Source organism: Conger conger, chromosome 2, assembly GCF_963514075.1.
Source record: "Conger conger chromosome 2, fConCon1.1, whole genome shotgun sequence".
NCBI classification, from domain to species: domain Eukaryota; kingdom Metazoa; phylum Chordata; class Actinopteri; order Anguilliformes; family Congridae; genus Conger; species Conger conger.
In genome coordinates this window covers 21606479-21624224 of record NC_083761.1, presented here as the reverse complement: position 1 = coordinate 21624224, position 17746 = coordinate 21606479, and the positions used below count along the sequence as shown (strand labels likewise).

The 17746-nt window shown below is 43.7% G+C and overlaps 1 protein-coding gene across 1 annotated transcript in view; it reads right to left on the bottom strand.

Moving 5' to 3' along the window:
- Positions 1-609: 609 nt before the first annotated feature.
- glud1b (glutamate dehydrogenase 1b) overlaps positions 610-17746 on the bottom strand; it is a 28284-nt gene continuing 11147 nt past the window's right edge. Inside the window, exons 5-13 of the mRNA XM_061231105.1 lie at positions 17116-17210; positions 12202-12381; positions 9906-10043; positions 9452-9589; positions 8054-8134; positions 6140-6263; positions 4681-4772; positions 2858-2920; positions 610-1765 (exon numbers count right to left, since the gene is read on the bottom strand). Of these exons, the coding sequence (XP_061087089.1) occupies positions 1646-1765; positions 2858-2920; positions 4681-4772; positions 6140-6263; positions 8054-8134; positions 9452-9589; positions 9906-10043; positions 12202-12381; positions 17116-17210 (1031 nt within the window). The 3' untranslated portion in view covers positions 610-1645. The remainder of the gene's footprint in view (positions 1766-2857; positions 2921-4680; positions 4773-6139; positions 6264-8053; positions 8135-9451; positions 9590-9905; positions 10044-12201; positions 12382-17115; positions 17211-17746) is intronic.

Genomic DNA, 17746 nt, shown 5'->3' with positions numbered 1-17746 from the left:
TTGTCTCCTGCTTAGTCTAATCAACTGTATGTTTCTCTAGATAAGAGTGTCTGCCAAATCCCAATAATGTAATGATTAAGACTAATTAAAGACCAGCACAATTGTTTCCCTGTGTTATTTTTTCTGTATTGTAATTTACTATGTTTTCATAGTGAATGGATACAAAAAAAGGCTTTAAAATGGCGCCAAACCAATGGTGGAAAGAATACATTTCTCTTACTAACCCATGGTATCCTTTCAGGTGTCGGTGAACTTGTAAAAGGAGCTGTTGGCAGTTTCTTTTAACTGATCACTCCCTTCTCCTGGATAAAGACTGGCAGGGTATCACCCACCAGATCCTCTCACACACTTGAATGTTTGGACTCGAAAGCAGCTACATGGCAACAAGTAATGCCACTCTGGATGATCTGAAATTTGTGTAATTAAAATTGTGTAATTTGTGTAATTGTGTAATTAAAAAAATTAAAATCAATATTAAATTAAATTCTTTCAATACGTGTGTTGGTGGAGTATGTTTTGGGCATGTGATTGTTGCTGTTAGCATAGATTTTTATTCCTTAGATTAATTTGCAACAAGATCTACTGTATAAAGAAACACACCAGTCTGGGTTCTCATTGTAGTTTTAATTGTAGTCAACAAAAAAGGCAATACAAATTTCCCCAAAGCAGCTTCCAAATCAAGGCTCACATAGCCAAATAAAAGATCTAGAACTGTTGTTCCCAAATGCATCTCAGCTCAATATACCTTTCCCCGTAACATCTAGATGAAACTTAGCAACGAAGAAGGCTTGGCTGTTCATAGCTGCCTGTAAAGCTTAATGACATAATCAATTCGCCCTCACTGGAAATTTACTTGGAGCCAATAGGTGATGTGCGTCAAGGGTAAATAAAAATGTTTTTCAAGAGGAAGCTACCAAAGTAAGTGAAAATATTTCAGATAAACAAAAACAGAACCCTCAACCTCCATGACTAAGGCATCTTTAGCACTGTCCTTCAAGATTCATGGCCTCTCCCACAGGCTGACAAAACGCACCGAAAATGGAGAACGGGGCGGCCGCCATTTTGGAGTCGGTGTTCATTGGGTGCCATTTTGTTTGAAAATCTCTTTTGGTTGTGAAGATTTTTGCCGGACGTAAAGAAGACGAAGGAAACAAAAACGGCGATAACCATAAAACGAGGACGACGATGTTCAGAAGCCGTGGCTGGCGTGCGCTAAGACTGGCTGGAGCCACTCGGACAGGGGAAGGCGGAGCTGCTAGGGTGGAGCCGGCAAAGCCATGCAGACCACGGGGGGGGGGGGGGGGGGGCAGGTCCGACGACGATCGGGCACCGCGGGGAGGCGCTGGACGAGCTCGGAAATGCTGCCGATTTTAAGATGGAGGCCGCAGCCCTGCAGTGTCAGGCGCGGGAGGACGGATTGTCACACACTGGTACACAAACAAACAGGGGGAGGGGGATGGGTGCGGTGGGTGGTCTCTGACGGGCTACTCTTTATGACGAGGTACAGACAGCGCGTGCTTTCACATGTAAACGCTTGATATGTCAGGCAGGATTGGGCTGCTGGGAGCTTGGACGGAGGGAGGTGGGTTTTTATTTCGGGTGGGGAGGGGTCGGGAAGACGCGGTCGGGAAAGGGGGCAGCTCGTTTAGGTGAAGGTGAGGCCGGCCTCGTTGTACACCTTGAAGACCTTCTCAATGGCGTTGACGTACGCTGCCGTCCTCAGGTCCAATCCCAGGTTGTACTTCTGAGCCGTGCGCATGATTTGCTATGAAAACAAGAAGCAAAAGTAAAAGAAGCAAATTATGAAATTGTAACGGGCGTTTATGCGTGATGATTCTGGCCCAAAATGACTGGTAGGCATAAAGCAGGTGGGGGCTATATGGTTAGGCTCAAACCTCCTTCACCGACTCGACTGGATTCCCAGAATTTGGCAATATTGTAAAAAATGTGTATGCCTACATAAATAACATTGGTGCCGATGTTAAGGTCAAGTTACCATCCAAAACAAATCTAAATTATTTTGCTTAATTATAAGCCACACAATTGGCTGATTAGATATTTGCGTGAATAAGTAGGTGTAATAAAGTAAAAATGTTCCTAATAAAGTGTCGTCATGACTAAAGGCCTGCGATGGACAGGCGACCTGTTCAGGGTGTATTCCTGCCTTTCGCCCAATGTATGCTGGGATAGGCTCCAGCCCCCCTGCGAAACCTGTTCAGGATAAGCGGGTTAGGATAATGAATGAATTAATGAATGAATGAATGAATGAATGAATGAATGAATGAATGAATGAATGAATGAATGAATGAATGAATGAATGAATGAATGACTAAAGGCCGTTGTTAGGCATGACGGAAAGTGAATGCTCGCCAACATGTACATTTTACCGCTGTGTGACTGCGTTGCTTGGGAACCATTCAGTATTGTTGCTATAGAGCTATGTAATGTATATTGCTAGGCGGAATAATGTTATTGTATTTTTATTAATAAATGATCGCATGTAATGAATATTGCTATAATGTTAATGTTGTTGGCATGTCCAACAATTCCCTTTAGCTGTGACTATATCCACAATATAGCATGGCCTCTCGTGCTATATTGCTCATTGCGTAACTAAGGGTGTGCAATCCTTCTTCAGGATCACAATCTCGCCGTCATAAACTAAATCACTGGACAAAGCACCTCTTGGAACTATAAGAGCGCCTGCCAAAATGCATAATAATGTATGTATATGAACATTTCTTCTCCTAAATTTCAGTTACCAATCTTTTTTCAAGGAGTGCGGTAAACATGTAGCAAGTGAAACATTAGACTTTCTTTTGTTTTAGGAACGTTTGGTTGGGCCCCTTACACTTACCCTAGCAGATCTCTCCATGGTGTAGGCAAGGCCAGAGTGCACAATGTCCTTCTCTGAGGCTCCCTGTGTGAGAGGAAGATAAGGAATGAGAGCGAGTGAGAGTTTACTACAGCGTGTGTATACTATGCGCCTACTGTCAACGTGCCAACGCCATCTGTGGGGAGGCGATCCCTCATAGAAGCACCTCGTCTGAACACAAATGAGACGTTTAAATTTACACTTACATTTGGGATGTGACGAAGACCAAATGATTTAAAAACACTGATCCAGCCCTGGGTCAGTGTTAAGAATTATCAAAAGGCTGAATTGGGCTAAACAATTCTAAACTGAGGCAAAAACAGGCTAAATTAGACCAAGACAAAGGTTACATTGTGGCTAAATGAGGGTTTAGCACTGAGGCGCAAGTAAAGAACTATATAAGCCTATAATGACAAAGACATTTCATTTGGGACACATTAAACTGCGTACAAGTAGCACTAAAAACCAAATTCTTCAAGTTTCACTCAGGTCTGTGAGCATTGCTGTACGACTGCTGTCGTGTGTCATATTTTAGCTCATGGTGTGATTGGACAGCCAGAAGGAATGCAAAAAATGTGTTTTTAGTTTTGACTGGTGGTGGTGAACATAAAGGAGATGGAGGAAATCAGAATAAAAAGGAAAGTGTCATATGTATGATGTAATTAAGTCAATGAACCAGTTGGCCGACATCCTAAAATAGCCTGAAAATGAAAATTGAAATGCCTGTTTTCAGCCAGCACTTCACGCACCTACTCAACTAGAACATGAACACTGAAGCATAAATGACAAATGACACGCCATTCTTTGTCGCACGTTGCTCGTCAATGGTGTCGGGTGACAAAGGGCGAAGTAGGCTTAACAGGTAGGGTAAGATACTTTCAAAGTACCTTCATACTTTTACCAAAACAATAAAAAAAAACAGGTTTTGTAGAACATGCTAGCCGGTTACTGTTTGGGAGCAGCGCGGTGGCATTCTATCGTGCCGTGTCATGTTCTTCTCGGAGAAAATCACACGCCTGTCACACAGCACAGCAAAGGCAGTTCTAAACAAGGTAGAGCAACTTGCACTATTTCAGATGATTGAGGGGGGTCATACAAGCACGTATGAATTAGACAGAATTAAATATGTAAAACTTTTTTTTTTTTTTTTTTTTTTTAAAGAGGAATTTGCTAAATGAGGTGAACTGGAGGTTCCTATATCCTCGGCTAAACACTAATGGTGTATTGCTCTCAGCGACTCCTTTTCGGTTTGGAAGAGTGCTCCCTTCCCAGTAGAATAATATACGGCAGGAGTCCTGAATGTGTTTATTCTTCTACTTATCTGTGTCTGCCTAGGTATAAAGATGGGTGAAAACTTCAGTTTCAGAGGACTACAAATGCTGGTGCTTCTCTCCATGATCAAGAAATAAAGCTGGACCATGATTGAGGTCTGTGTAGGCCTGAATTATTCTGAACCAAATTATTCCTTGACACACACTTCTTGCATACACTACATCCACCAACATGCACACACACACACTCACACAAACATTAAATTCGTAAAACCCTTCCCTTCGACTTTTTCAGTCTGTGCTTGACGTTACTGGTAATACGCGTTTGAGATGGATCTGTCTGCTGGTTTTTTTGTTTTTTTTTAATATCTTTTTTTGTTGTAACGGGTCTCCCTCAAAAAACAGACCTTGATCTCAATGAGACCGCCGGTTTGAGTAAAGGAGTAATAATCTGCTATGACAGATCGGATAGAGAGGTTACAGAGGAAGGGAGGCTTGAAATGGATGAGGAGGGAAGCCGAAGAGGTGACTCACGGCAACTCTGGCCTGGAAGTCAGCAGTGGGGACAACTGGAATGGGCCCGCCCTGTTTCCCAAACTTCCTCTCCAGACTCTCCTGTACGGACACTGTAAGGCAGGCAGAAGAGCGAAGCGTTATTTTAGAGTGCACCTTCACACAGCCCTCATTAGAACAACAAGTACGCAGAGTTGTGTCCGTTTCAGGGGCAATGCTCAGAATAAAATGGCCAAAAATGATTTGTAACCATTCTGGGATACCATTTGCTGAATTAATGGAGCCCACATTTCTGTGGTAGTTTCTGTGATGCAAACTTGGGAGTTCCCACATTTCAAAGGTGGTTTTGCTCACTGCCCATAGCATCCACATATTCATGGTTTTGTAGCAGACATGCATTTTAGCGGACAACATATACACCTGTTTTGGGAACAGACCTGGGTCAAATGCATAATTGATTCAAATACTTTTCTATGCTTTATTAAGCTTCTCTGGTGTATTGGGACCTACAGCAACCTAATATATTCTGTTGATAGGTCACATAATTTAGCCAGTCATTTTTTATTTGACATTATGTTAATTTGTCTCAAATATTGAAATCAGAGCTTTATATAAAATGTGCTGCAATTACTACATGGGGAAACCAATATATAAAAAATAGGCTTTAATAAAAGCTAAGAATCTGCACTTTGACCACATGTGAATTGTGTATTCTGTTTGCCATCAATCAGAAAAGGCAGAAAAGGGCAGGGTGTGTGCAGACTTTTGACTGGTACAGTATATTCTAGCAATCCAATCATTTTATAAAAAAATAAATAGTTATTTGTGATCTGTGATTTGGATGCAGTGCATTTGTGCAGCGTCAGCGGTTTTAGAATTTAACAATCCATTTTTCCATTTCCTTTTCACCATGTAAAGGGTCATTCCAAGGGCTAGAACCGGAAGAAATAAAAAGTTTAAAATAGCATTTAAGGATCATAATCAAACAGAGGAAGAGTACTCAGGGTCTAACCATTGGCATTTACGTTTCATTTGGGAAAAGCTGTGTCTATAATGAAAAACCAACCAGAGTGGTTCAGCTGTTTACATCGGGTATAGGGCTCCACCTAGTGGATAGTTGCTGCAACTGTAACGCATTGCTGAACAAGGCAGGTGGAAGTTGCTGTAATGTGAACCATGACCGTTGACATGACAGTGGGTAGTGGTGGTAAATTATACTTATACTTAAAGTACAGCCTGCACACACAAATTCTAAATAATTATTTATGAGTGTCAAACAACGTTTCGACCCATAGTGGATCTACGTATAGGCAAACCGTTTCCCCACCCATATACATAGGCTCATCGCTCTAATCTGATCGGTCACCTGGTCTAGATCACCTGATTTCCGATGTCAATCCCAGGTATATGACAACACCTACCGAGAGAAACCCAGGAGGATGTGTGTATCTCTACGCCATTTTACTGAAATAGTACTCACTCAGCAGGTGGTAGTTGGAATCCCTCTCGTACTTGAAGGTCAGCCGGCCGTAGCTGACGTGGTTCAGGTTCTTCAGCCACTCGAAGTAAGACACGGTCACGCCACCGGCGTTCAGGTACATGTCCTGCGAGGCGACAAGGTTCAACGTTCAATTTTGTGGTCAACGGAAATGGAGCAAACCAGGGGTGAGGAGGGTCGCCAGGGGTCACCAACCCTGCTCCCGGCGATCTACCGTCCTGAACGTTTTCACATCAACCCTTACTAACAGCTCAGTGAGATCTCTAGCTGTTAAATGAGGAGTGAATTAGGGTTGGAGTGAAAACCTAGAAGATGGTAGATCTCCAGGAACAGGGTTGGTGACCACTGCTCTAAACCATGGGTTCCCCCAACCTGGAGTCAGGAACCCCCTTGGAGGGGGGTCAATTCCAACCCTGAACGCTGCAATCGTGTTAAACCAAAATGCAATTTTTAGCCAACACTATTGCGCTACTTGTGCTAAATAATCACTGAATTCTTTAGTATGAACTGGTTGTTACCAGCTAGCCACCAGTCTGTGTTAAATGGCAACAGGCAGAACAATTCGAAGGACCAAATCGAGCTACACAGCTACACTAGCTTTTTTTCAGATGTAATAGAAGGGGGCTCCAAAAAAACAGTTGGGCACCACTGCTCTAAACCACCAATTTACTTCCGATCATATGACAAATAAGCTTTGTTAAAATCAGAATATCCCCAAACTATTAACCATAGTAAACATTTTTATTCATACAGTTGAACATTTGCTTTGATAAACAGTTCATTCAGCCAACCATAGAACACCATAAGATGCCGTGACCCATTTCAGACAGTGGTGTATGCTAAGGAAGAACATGACTACTCAACCACGCGATCACGAAGGGGTTCTCGGATTAGTATTGGATTGCCTGCCAATTAAGTGGAAAAATTATCATTAAAAACACATTTTTCTTTTTAATTCTGACCCACCAACACGTACGCCTCAGGGCCCTTAACAAAATAAGACAAATCCTTTGAAAAATATCGATTTTGAAAGAATGGGCCAACGCGGCTCTGCTTGCAGTGAGTCAATATTTACACAGAAATGCAGTCTAACACACTGCGTGGGAGGACAAAGAGAGCAAAACAAAAACAAAGGCTTTGGTCATAGAGCGCTCAATACCGGCAGCTGGAGAATCCTAACAATGCTATGAACAGAAATGCTAGTCTGTAGTTTGGTGCAAAGAGACGGGAGCTGCTCACACAGACGATCGTGCCCCAAAGAGAATGGTCACGTAACCAGACGGTCATTTATTGCCTCGGTAACACGGGGCAGAGCGGACGGCCACACTGGTTTCCGTTAACCGCCGAAGAGTTCTCGCTTGCAAGAAAGCCTGGGTCAAATACCTTGTTAATTGTTTTGGATTCAACTGTTTTTTACAGTTCCATCACTTCCTCTAAAACAGGGGTCTGCAACACTGGTCCAGGACAGCCACAGTCTCCGCTGGTACTTGTTGATACTCTGCACTTAATTAACCAATTATATATACCAATTACATAACAGTTAACTCTCATTACCTGCTTCATTTGGTCTGAATTGAGCTGATTTTAAGGTGAAAACAAAAAAACAGCAGAGCTTGTGGCTCTCCAGGAGCAGGGTCACAGACCCCTGCTCTAAACTTTCTTTCCCAGGCTACCGAACATCAGTGGTGAAATGTACGCCTCTTCTGAAATCGGTACTACCTATCATTCAGGGTGTAAACGCAACACAGCAAGAGAGTTGGAGGAGCTCACGGTCCACAACCTAGTGCTGCCTGGTACACGATTGCAAACTGGGAAGGAAAGCCGTTGGTGTCCTTTCTGTACTGCCTGATAAAGGGGAAACTTGAAATTTGGTTCCTTGGTATTGTTGGGCCTTACCGGGATAACCATGACGTTATTCTCCAGGAAGATCTTGTCAGCATCAGGTGTGGTGGGTCCGTTAGCGCCTTCAGCAATAATCTGCAAATGACACACGGCAAAGGGAGGGTGGGCTTACATCATCACTGGACTACATTCCACAAAGACTTGGAGTTCACTGTAGGCCCAAGGTGTTTTATTATATATGGTATTCTTAGAAACTAATTTCGACTGGGTATTTAGCCTGGTGTATAACCAAATAAGGTATAGTAAATGTCAAAAAGTGAGTTTGTCATGTTCCATGACTCATGACTAATCATGTTTAGATATAGTATGTAATGTAGGCTAAGACTCAGTAAATATATGAGAAATAAATGGAAAATAAGATTTTAAGTCTAAATATAGGACTTAAAGGTACCATAGGTAAGTTCGGACTTCTAACAGTCAAGAGAGGAACTGCAGCAACAAACACGCTCAAACCACAACACTGTTTATCCCACCGCTTCTCTGTGAATGCGCTGACGTTGAAACTCCATTGGCTGTGACAATTAGAACCAATTTTCAACCAATGGAGTATCGGGCTGTCAACTGCATATTTTCAAATCCGAATTTCAGGACTATAAACACAGGCAGAGGGTGAGTCAACATGTCAGTATGCGGAAGGAATTAACAATGTAGCATTGTCTTGTAGCAATGTCATAACACAGAAATCTTAACAAGTATTTAAAGGTACAATAGGTAACACTGTTTTTTTCAGTGTGAAACTGGATGACACAGGAGCTGTATGGTCCCAGTCATGCCTCTTAGCAATGTCCGCAATCAAATTCAGCACCATGTAGCGGTGCGCTAACAAGTTACACTGAGAATCATTAACATTTGCATTGCACATTTCATGAAGCTCACTGTAGTACATGCAACTGAACAGAAGAGAACTGCAGCTCTAAAATAGCGATAGTCTATCTACTCCACAGCGATTCAGATCTGTTTCCATGTGCTGTTTTGAACCTAGAAGCATTCCGATTTGCTAGCTCGAGTGGAGGGGAGCCAGGAAAGCGGTCAGAGAGAACACCGAAATGGTAAATGCAAATGGTACATTTCCGCATTCACATAGCACTTTTATCCCAAGCGCTGTACAATTGATGCTTCTCATTCACCCATTCACAGACACACTCACAAACCAACGGCAATTGGCTGCCATACAAGGCAGCAACCAACTTGTCAGGAACAATTGGGGGTTAGGTTAGGTTAGGTTGCTCAGGGACACTTCGACAAACCCAGGGCGGGATCGAACCGGCAACCCTCCGACTGCCAGACAACTGCTCTTACCTCCTGAGCTAATGTTCCTTGCAGACAAGATTAGGAACATTGAGCCAGTAAAGAATGTGTGGCTAAACTGGTGAGTGTGGGGGGACCTCTCACCTTGGCCTTGATGTTGTGTGCGTTCTTCCTGGTCAGCTGCTTCTCGCTGGCCGCCGGTATCAGAATATTGCAGTCGGCCTCCAGGATGTTGCCCTCGTACGGCGTGGCGTTGGGGAAGCCGACGATCGTGCCGTGTTGCTGCGGGGTTGAACAGTATTTAATTGTATTTTTAGCAAATTAACTTCATGTAAGAGAACAATCAACTTCCATCAACTGGTCACTGGTTAGCGTGGCATTATTAGTTTGTGCCCGGCAGCGTCAGCCGAGAATTTTCAAGTCAATCAGTATTATCAATGGTACGCTAGCTCACAAATAATGTTACCCAAACCCAATCGAAATAAGAGCTACTAAACAAACAGGGCTCGATCCAGGGTTTTCGCTTAAGAGCTTTTATAAAACTGAGAAAAGGAGGATAGAGAGCAAAAGTCAGGAGAGGGGAGACAGGGGAGCTCACCAGTTTGTAGTCCTCCAACTCTTTGGGGTCAATACCGTTGGGGTTCCAGATGTTTCCGTCCACCTCTCCGATGCCCACGCACTTGGCACCGTAGCGGTGCAGGTAACGCATGGAGTGCAGGCCCACATTACCGAAACCCTGCAGTGGCAGAAAAACAAGCCAGGGTGAAGGCAAGTTAAGCATCGGACAGCTCTACAGGGATACTGAGAATTTAACATACTACCTACCGGCTGCAAGACCGGCTTCCCTGAACAAAGGTTTTAGGGAAACCAATTGTTCAATTACCTATGACTGCTCTTTTTGGTTTGAAAAGCATAGCTTTACTGGGTAAGTGACAGTTAATTTCAGTTAAATTTGTCACATTTCATTTATTTTTGTTCATATTTATATTTATTTTTATTTTTGCTACCTTACAGATTTTCAGAAGCTTCCAACATGTTTTCATGTAGAAATATACACTACCAAGCATGTATGTGAGCTACAAATTGTATCATAGGAAAGGAAAAATAAAATAAATAATTAAGCAGACAAAAAACTGCAGGATGTTTCTTTCTTTGGTGCATACACACACAAAAAAAACCCTACTGCCAACTTGTGGACAGACACGGTAACTTCAATTCTCAGAAGACATTTCTTCCCCTTTCATCGGTTTTTCATTACATATGAAAGCCTGGCGTCATTACACAGGAGACCGGTGACTGATTTCCCTGAGGACCTCTGCTGTCTGGACCTTTCACCTTCAGATGACGTCATCGCTGCCCCAGTGAAGATTCTTGTTTAAACAGGATCAAACTGCTTTGACGGCAGTATTTACAGTGACGCAAATGTTCAGTTTGTTCATAAAGAAAACCCCAACATTTCATTTTCCATTCTGTCCCAACTGCAGCAAATCAGAAATCTCCATCTTATAAAATGACAATTTAGTAAATAAAACCATTTTGCACAGTGTAAAAATTTTTGCTGCATCCATTTTGCTAATAAATAAAGAAAAACAACAACAGCCCTACAGAGGACGTGAGTGCCCACAGTAACTTCTGCCCCGAGATTAAAGAATTACACCAGAAATCTGCTGAGCGATTAAAGATTTACGTCATTAACTCAGACAGGTTCAAACAAGCAGGACTCTAATCCCACCAGTGACATCATCGGCACGCTTCATACGTCCTGAGTCGCGCAAATCCACCTCCGGAACAATCTTAGAAGGAGTTTCAGGAGGGGCCTCCTCGCTGGGGCTCGTGACCCGGAACAGCTGGTGCAGCACACGACCACCCCCGGGTGCCAGGCAACCGAATGGGGCGAGTTCCTCTGCCCTCTGACTGGAGGGGTTTCCAAACTGCCCCCTGTCCATTAACGCTGCCAGGGATGCCAGATTTAACTGGGGCCCCAAAGTGTTTCAGTCACGGGGCTTCTGTTGCCGGAGCCAGTTACAGTGCCAGTACAGAGGACGGTCGATGGGAATGTTAATCGGAATAGGAGTGAGAATGGGAATGACAACAGGGCAGCCTGTAGTGTAGTGGTTAAGGTGAATGACTGGGACATGCAAGGTCGGTGGTTCTAACCGTGGTGTAGCCACAATAAGATCCGCATAGCCATTGGGCCCTTGAGCAAGGCCCTTAACCCTGCATTGCTCCAGGGGAGGATTGTCTCCTGCTTAGTCTAATCAACTGTATGTCACTCTGAGAGCGTCTGCCAAATGCCATTAATGTAATGTAATGAATACAAATGGAATAGAATAGAACAAGAATATCATTAGAATACAAAAGGAAAAACAGTTTTTCCTAGGGGGAGCTTCAGTACAGCAGCACACCTGCTGCAACCCGAGGGAGATTTGCTCAGCCAAAAGATGCGGCTTTGACCCTAAGGGCTCTACCGAATTGTTTGTGGCATCATACGTTTGCTGCAGGATGATCTGTAAAACTTTGAACTTGGTAAACCTACAGTACGACTACTTCAGCTTGGAAGCAAGAATCCTTGAAGGAAAACTTGAGGATTCTTTCCAGACCATAATTGCAACAGGATCGAAACAAATCAGGTTCAGCCAAAACTCCATACCAGGGTGCCTCTGGGTTGCACTCCCAACCGATGAAGACACCACGTCTCAATACATTACATGTTATTTATCTGACGCCTTTATTCAAAGCGACTTACAGTTGATTAGACTAAGCAGGGGGCAATCCAGCTGTGCGGATCTCATTGTGGCTACACCGGGGATTGAACCACCAACCTTGCGGGTCGCAGTCATGTGCCTTAACCGCTACGCTACAGGCTCCAGGCCCAGTGCCTGCTGTGTTCATACCTGAATGATGAAGGTCTTGTCTGCAAACCCAGGGGTCAGACCCAGCAGGCTCATGTAAGACGCTTCGTTGATGAAGTTCTCGATGCCGTGGAAAACTCCACGACCGGTGGCGGAGATCCTGCCGTGGATTCCTCCCTGACTGATGGGCTTACCCGTGACACAGGCATGGGCGTTGATATCCTGCGAAACAGACGGACAAACGGATACACAGGTTAGGTTGGGTGGCAGAATGCAAGTCCCCTTCAAAAGAAATGTAAAGGGTGCTTTTTCTATAAATGTTGTTCGATAAAGTTCGAAAATGCCGTGAAACAGAAGTTACACCAAGCGTTCTGGGAAAACAGTCTGTGGTCTTCGCATGGGAGAAAAGTGAATGACTGGAGAAGAAAAAAAAAAAAAGACCAGTAAACATTCACGGAAAATCTCACGCCAAGTGAAGCGAAATTAACGATGCATTCGCATGCATTATACCAGCGATTAACTGTACGCTCCAACCTTTGATACCCTCGCGAACGCAGCCTGAACGTTCCGTCGCAGTGAAGGAGAGGGAGAAGCGCGTGTGAAAAATCGAAGTCTCGCCGCTCTGTGGCTCTCGTTCAGGAGCCGCTCGGCTGAGGGGTCGCGGGGTCGGCCTTCGGCCTTTCTCCTGCCAATGTGGCGGGGTGGTGGGGGAGGGCTTTGTGCAGCGAGGCGGACTTATTTTTGGGGCGGCGCGGAAGGGATGGAATGGGGTCACGAGCCTGAGGCGAGGCCGTGGCAGGTGTCATCCGCCCTGACACTGCGGCACAGAGCGAGAGAGAGACGGAGAAACAGACAAAAGGAGAGGTACTCGCTCTCGACTTCGGGCAGCGGGAAGAGTCAGGGGGGACAGGGTTGGGGCGGCAGAAGTATTTACGGTTAAAGGTGACTTTTCACGCACCGCTTCATTGGTCAGACTGTCACACTTCTGCTCTATCACAGAGGGAAACCAGCTAAGAAGCTTCTGGGTTTCTGGGATTCTGGGCCACAGGATACACTTGTGTAGTTAGTTAACCACCATTTTGGATATTCGCCAAAGCCCTGTAACAAGAGCTGGTCCTGGCTCACCTACTGCCCCACCAACCACTGAGTAACAGTTATGCCAACTGATACATATTGAACTCAGCTTACTCACAGTACAGAGGAGCACACTGTTATGTTGCAGGCAGATGTGTTATTATAGAAAGAGAGTTGTTGCAATGGATTTCTGAAATTCGCATTGCGCTTGGTGGCCAATGTCTGTCGAAAAACCACACCCCACACCCCCCCTCATCTGGGGCCCGTTTTTCTGGCTACGAGGAAGTTGTGATTTTAGGAAGGCCCATTTTTCTGGCTATGAGGAAGTTGTGATTTTAGGAAGGTCCTAGATTGTTGTTTTTTCTTTCTATTATGCAATTACTTTCAAAAGGAATGCAATCTGAGCACCAATAGGATGTGCAGGAAAAGCATGAGGCCAACCGTCACAAAACGGGGGGAAATCCTGTCACCTGCCAGACTAAAACTAATCTGTCAGAAACGTTAGCATGTACAGAACATCTTGTTCTCCAGAAGAGGTCACTGTGAAACACGATAAAATTGAAAACAAGACTTGCTGGCATAGAAGGAAATCACGTTCACACCTATTTTTAAGTTGGTATATTCCCTTCTAACAGACCTTAGTCATCATAAGCTTTCTGCTGGACATATCAGAATTATATACACGTGTCAGAAAGCCACAACTCCATTTTCCCTGGCTAAAATATTAGCAATAGCTTTGCCACTGTTAATGAAAAATATATACATTTCAGGCATATCAGAAAAAATAACATCACTCCCTTTTTTGCCAGAAAGCTTTCCCATAAATGTAGTGATTCCTACAAAGGCTTTTATGACCTGGAGTGGACCTGGAACTTGATGCATCAGCACACAGTGGAACGGCAAATGACGAACACAAGGTTCTGTTCTGTTTAGTAAGGCCATATTAATGTTTAAACATCCTAAAGCTCAAACAGGAAAAGCATCCTATTTGGTGTGTGTTATCTGCACGCCAAAGGCCAGTGAAACGAGGAAGCAAAGGTTACTGTGTTACATAATGTGAAAGCAGATTCATCTAGTTCAGAATCCTCAAAACAACTTCGCATAAACACTGATTATATTCTCTCCCCAAACCCAGCCCCACTTAAAGTCAACACTAACCAAAACCAATTTTCCCTTGATAATTTGAAATGCAAGTCAAGCAAGTCCATTTAGAGTCCAAGCTTTTTCAAGACAACAAACACGTTGCGGTTTGTTAACCAAATTTACCTCGCCTAAAAACCATGGTTATTAGAAAGGGTAGCCAGTGAAATGTAGCGGAGCGGATTGTAAAGAATAAATTCTCATTAGCGCACCCTCTCGCCCTTGCAATTAAATCTTGTATTGAGTATCAATCCCCAAGCCCCCCTCCGATCTCCCTGCTGCAGACCATGGATACAATGCAGGGAAAGATCAGTTCTGCACAATCTTCAGTGGACTTCCTGTGCTACCATGGTGACAACACTAGAAGGGGCAGCCAGGGGCCAGGGCAATAGAAAAAGCAATGAAGTTCTGGTGATGAACATTATTAGAGGGGGCAATGGGCGCCCTGCCAATTTCAGTTCCTCCTTTATAAACACACACGCTTACGAGAGGATAGAGCTTAGCAAAACATGTGCTGACTGCACGTATTCAACCATTAAAGCGGAAGGCAACAGCAAAAGGAGAAGGTGAAACTTGCATTCCTCATCATTCAGTGGCAGTCAGTGGAGAAGCTCTGGAGATGAGTACGTGGAACTCAGGTCTCGTGCCTTCTGGGACTGCTGAGACTACACAGCTACTTGAAGGGGGGGGGGGGGGGGGGGGGCAAAGGCCTTTTTAACTTCTACCCTCATAGCTGTGTTTACCACAAAACCCTGAGGTCCCAGCAACATGAGGAATATACAATTAACTAGGTCAGTTTGAACCTAGAAAGTGCGCGTGCGTGTGTGTGTGTGTGTGTGTGTGTGTGTGTGTGTGTGTGTGTGCGTTTGTAAATTCTCCCAGCCTAAGCCCATGCAGCTACTTAAATCACAAGCAGAATTCTCCAGCATGAAGCATATTTGCCGTACTGTATTTTATATTCACATTCAAGAGCTAACACTTGATGTGAGCATCTGCATACTGCAAGCCAACTGACATACATTGCCACAGGGATGGATTGGTTTCTAGCAGTTTAAAGCTCAATTTAATGCTCCCAAAAGGCCAGCCCAGATCATTGATTGTGATGGGACCAAAAAAAAAACAACTAAATAACAACGGAAAATAAGGGTGCATTGTATTCTTAAAGAAAGAAATGAAACACAAAACCAGTATGAGGCACACTGCCAGGGACCCAGAAACACAAATACAATGTCCAGCAATTCTTCTTGTTCATATAGGACATAACAGAACTAGAGAACACACAAAAATACTCACGTACTGTATAACACAAAGACCTATAAATAGAGGAGCAAAAAAAACCTGGCCTTGCTGTAGGTCAGTCCCAAAGGAAACAGGAAAGCAACACGCAAAAGTAACCACAATGCTGAGCACAGCTTTAATGACCGTAGTGGCAGCAGGATATAGCATCACCAAGCTTAAAAAAAGGGGGTTTGAAGTTTACATATTTTTCCATACGTCTTCACGTCACCAATCACACCACCGACAGTTAGAGTTGAATTTTGAATGGCGTGGTCTTTTTTTTCCACACTAGTTTGCCCGACAAAGTACAACTCAACTTTCCACTGAACTGCTGCAACTGAAAATGTAAGAAAATCCAAAAAATATAAATAAATAAATCATGTATATACACATGCATATTTAAGCGTTCCAGAAAGTGAAGATTAGCATTGCTCTTCCATGCCGTGCATCCACCACTAAGACATGAATCCTGACTACCGCTTTTTACAGGCAAGTGATCCATATTTGACAAGAAAAGGTGTACTACCGGTACATAAAGTACATGCATACACATGAAAATACATATAAAAAATTTGTAACGCTAGTCCAGAGTAGTCATAGCTTTTCGTGATTGTGGAGACTTAGTATGGATGTTTGCTCATTCGTTAGTGGGACCAATTTATCTCAGCTAGCTGCTAAAATAGTAGCCTCTGAACATTAAACTTGGCAATGAAGAGAATTTTGAATAATGTCACAGTGGATGTATGGTCCATCCCAATGTAGGCTAACTCTTAGCTTTGCCGTCTTCTATAAAACATTCTAAAAATAACTATGCATAATGTTAAACCAGACATCTGGTGTACATTCACAGTTTCAGAAGATGAATGAAAACAGGTCCACATAGATGGTTATCAAAGTCAGCTAGCAATCTGTTAACCCATTACTGGGCTTGCTGCTCATTTCTTGTGCGTATTTTTAATGCAACTGAACCTAGCTATGGAGCTTTTAACTTGTTCTTTACATTTAACTTGTAACACCAAATTCCTCATAAAGCCCAGAGGGTGCAAGTTTTGTTCCCCTAGAAGAGACACTTTGTAAAAGCTTTCAATCCAAAAAGTAATGAGCACTTTGCCTCACATTCTTAGTCATTCTTATCATTTTGTATGGATTTTTTGGTTGCTGGAAAAGGAAATGCTAAAATCACATTCTTAGCATTAGCGCTGTGGGCAATAGAATCAACATTGCTTTGAGGCAATAGTGTTGGCGTAGTGGTGAGTGATTATGGGTACTCCCACTGTGGGCAATAGTGTTGGTGTAGCAATGAGTGTTTGTGTACTTCCACTGTGGGCAATAGTGTCGGCATAGTGGCGAGTGTTTTTAGGTACTTGTACTGTGGGCAATGGTGTTAGCATAGCCATGAGTGTTTCTGTACTTCCACTGTGGGCAATAGTGTTAGCATAGCCGTGAGTGTTTATGAGTACTCACGCTGTGGGCAATAGTGTTGGCGTAGGTGTCGGCAATCCAGGACATCTCTCTCTCCCCTGTGCTCATATCAGGGGCAGGGACATCGATGCCAGGTCCTGAGGGGACAGGAAGGGTGGGTTTTTGGTTAAGTTCCAGTCCAGTGCACAGCTATGTCACATTTCAAAGCGGCCTGTTCAACTGCATCTCACAAGCAGATGCTCAGACCACTAAAACACTGAAATCTCCCCCCCGTTTCCCACTCTCCATCCCTGTCGGTTACCTTCTCAATCCACACCAGACCAGTTAGCTAGAGTGAACATCAAGGCATCCAAACAAACCTCACCACCTTCCTCACCCTCCTCTGCCCAAGGACCTGTTATTGGGTCCAACACTGTTGTTCATGTACTTACGGTATTAGTTTAGATTACTTTGGGACACTACTATTATGTAGGTTGAACTAGTAAATGGACCAATGTCTCTTAAAATGGTAATGTGATCAGGTACATTTATCCTACTCTTTCCTTCACATTTGCATATTCATTTTATCCTTGTTTACATGAGCTTGCTATTGTATGTGTGCTATAGAGCAGTGTCTGTTAGCAGAGTGTGTCTAAGTATGTCTGTGTGCTGTGACTGATAAAAATAATGGTAA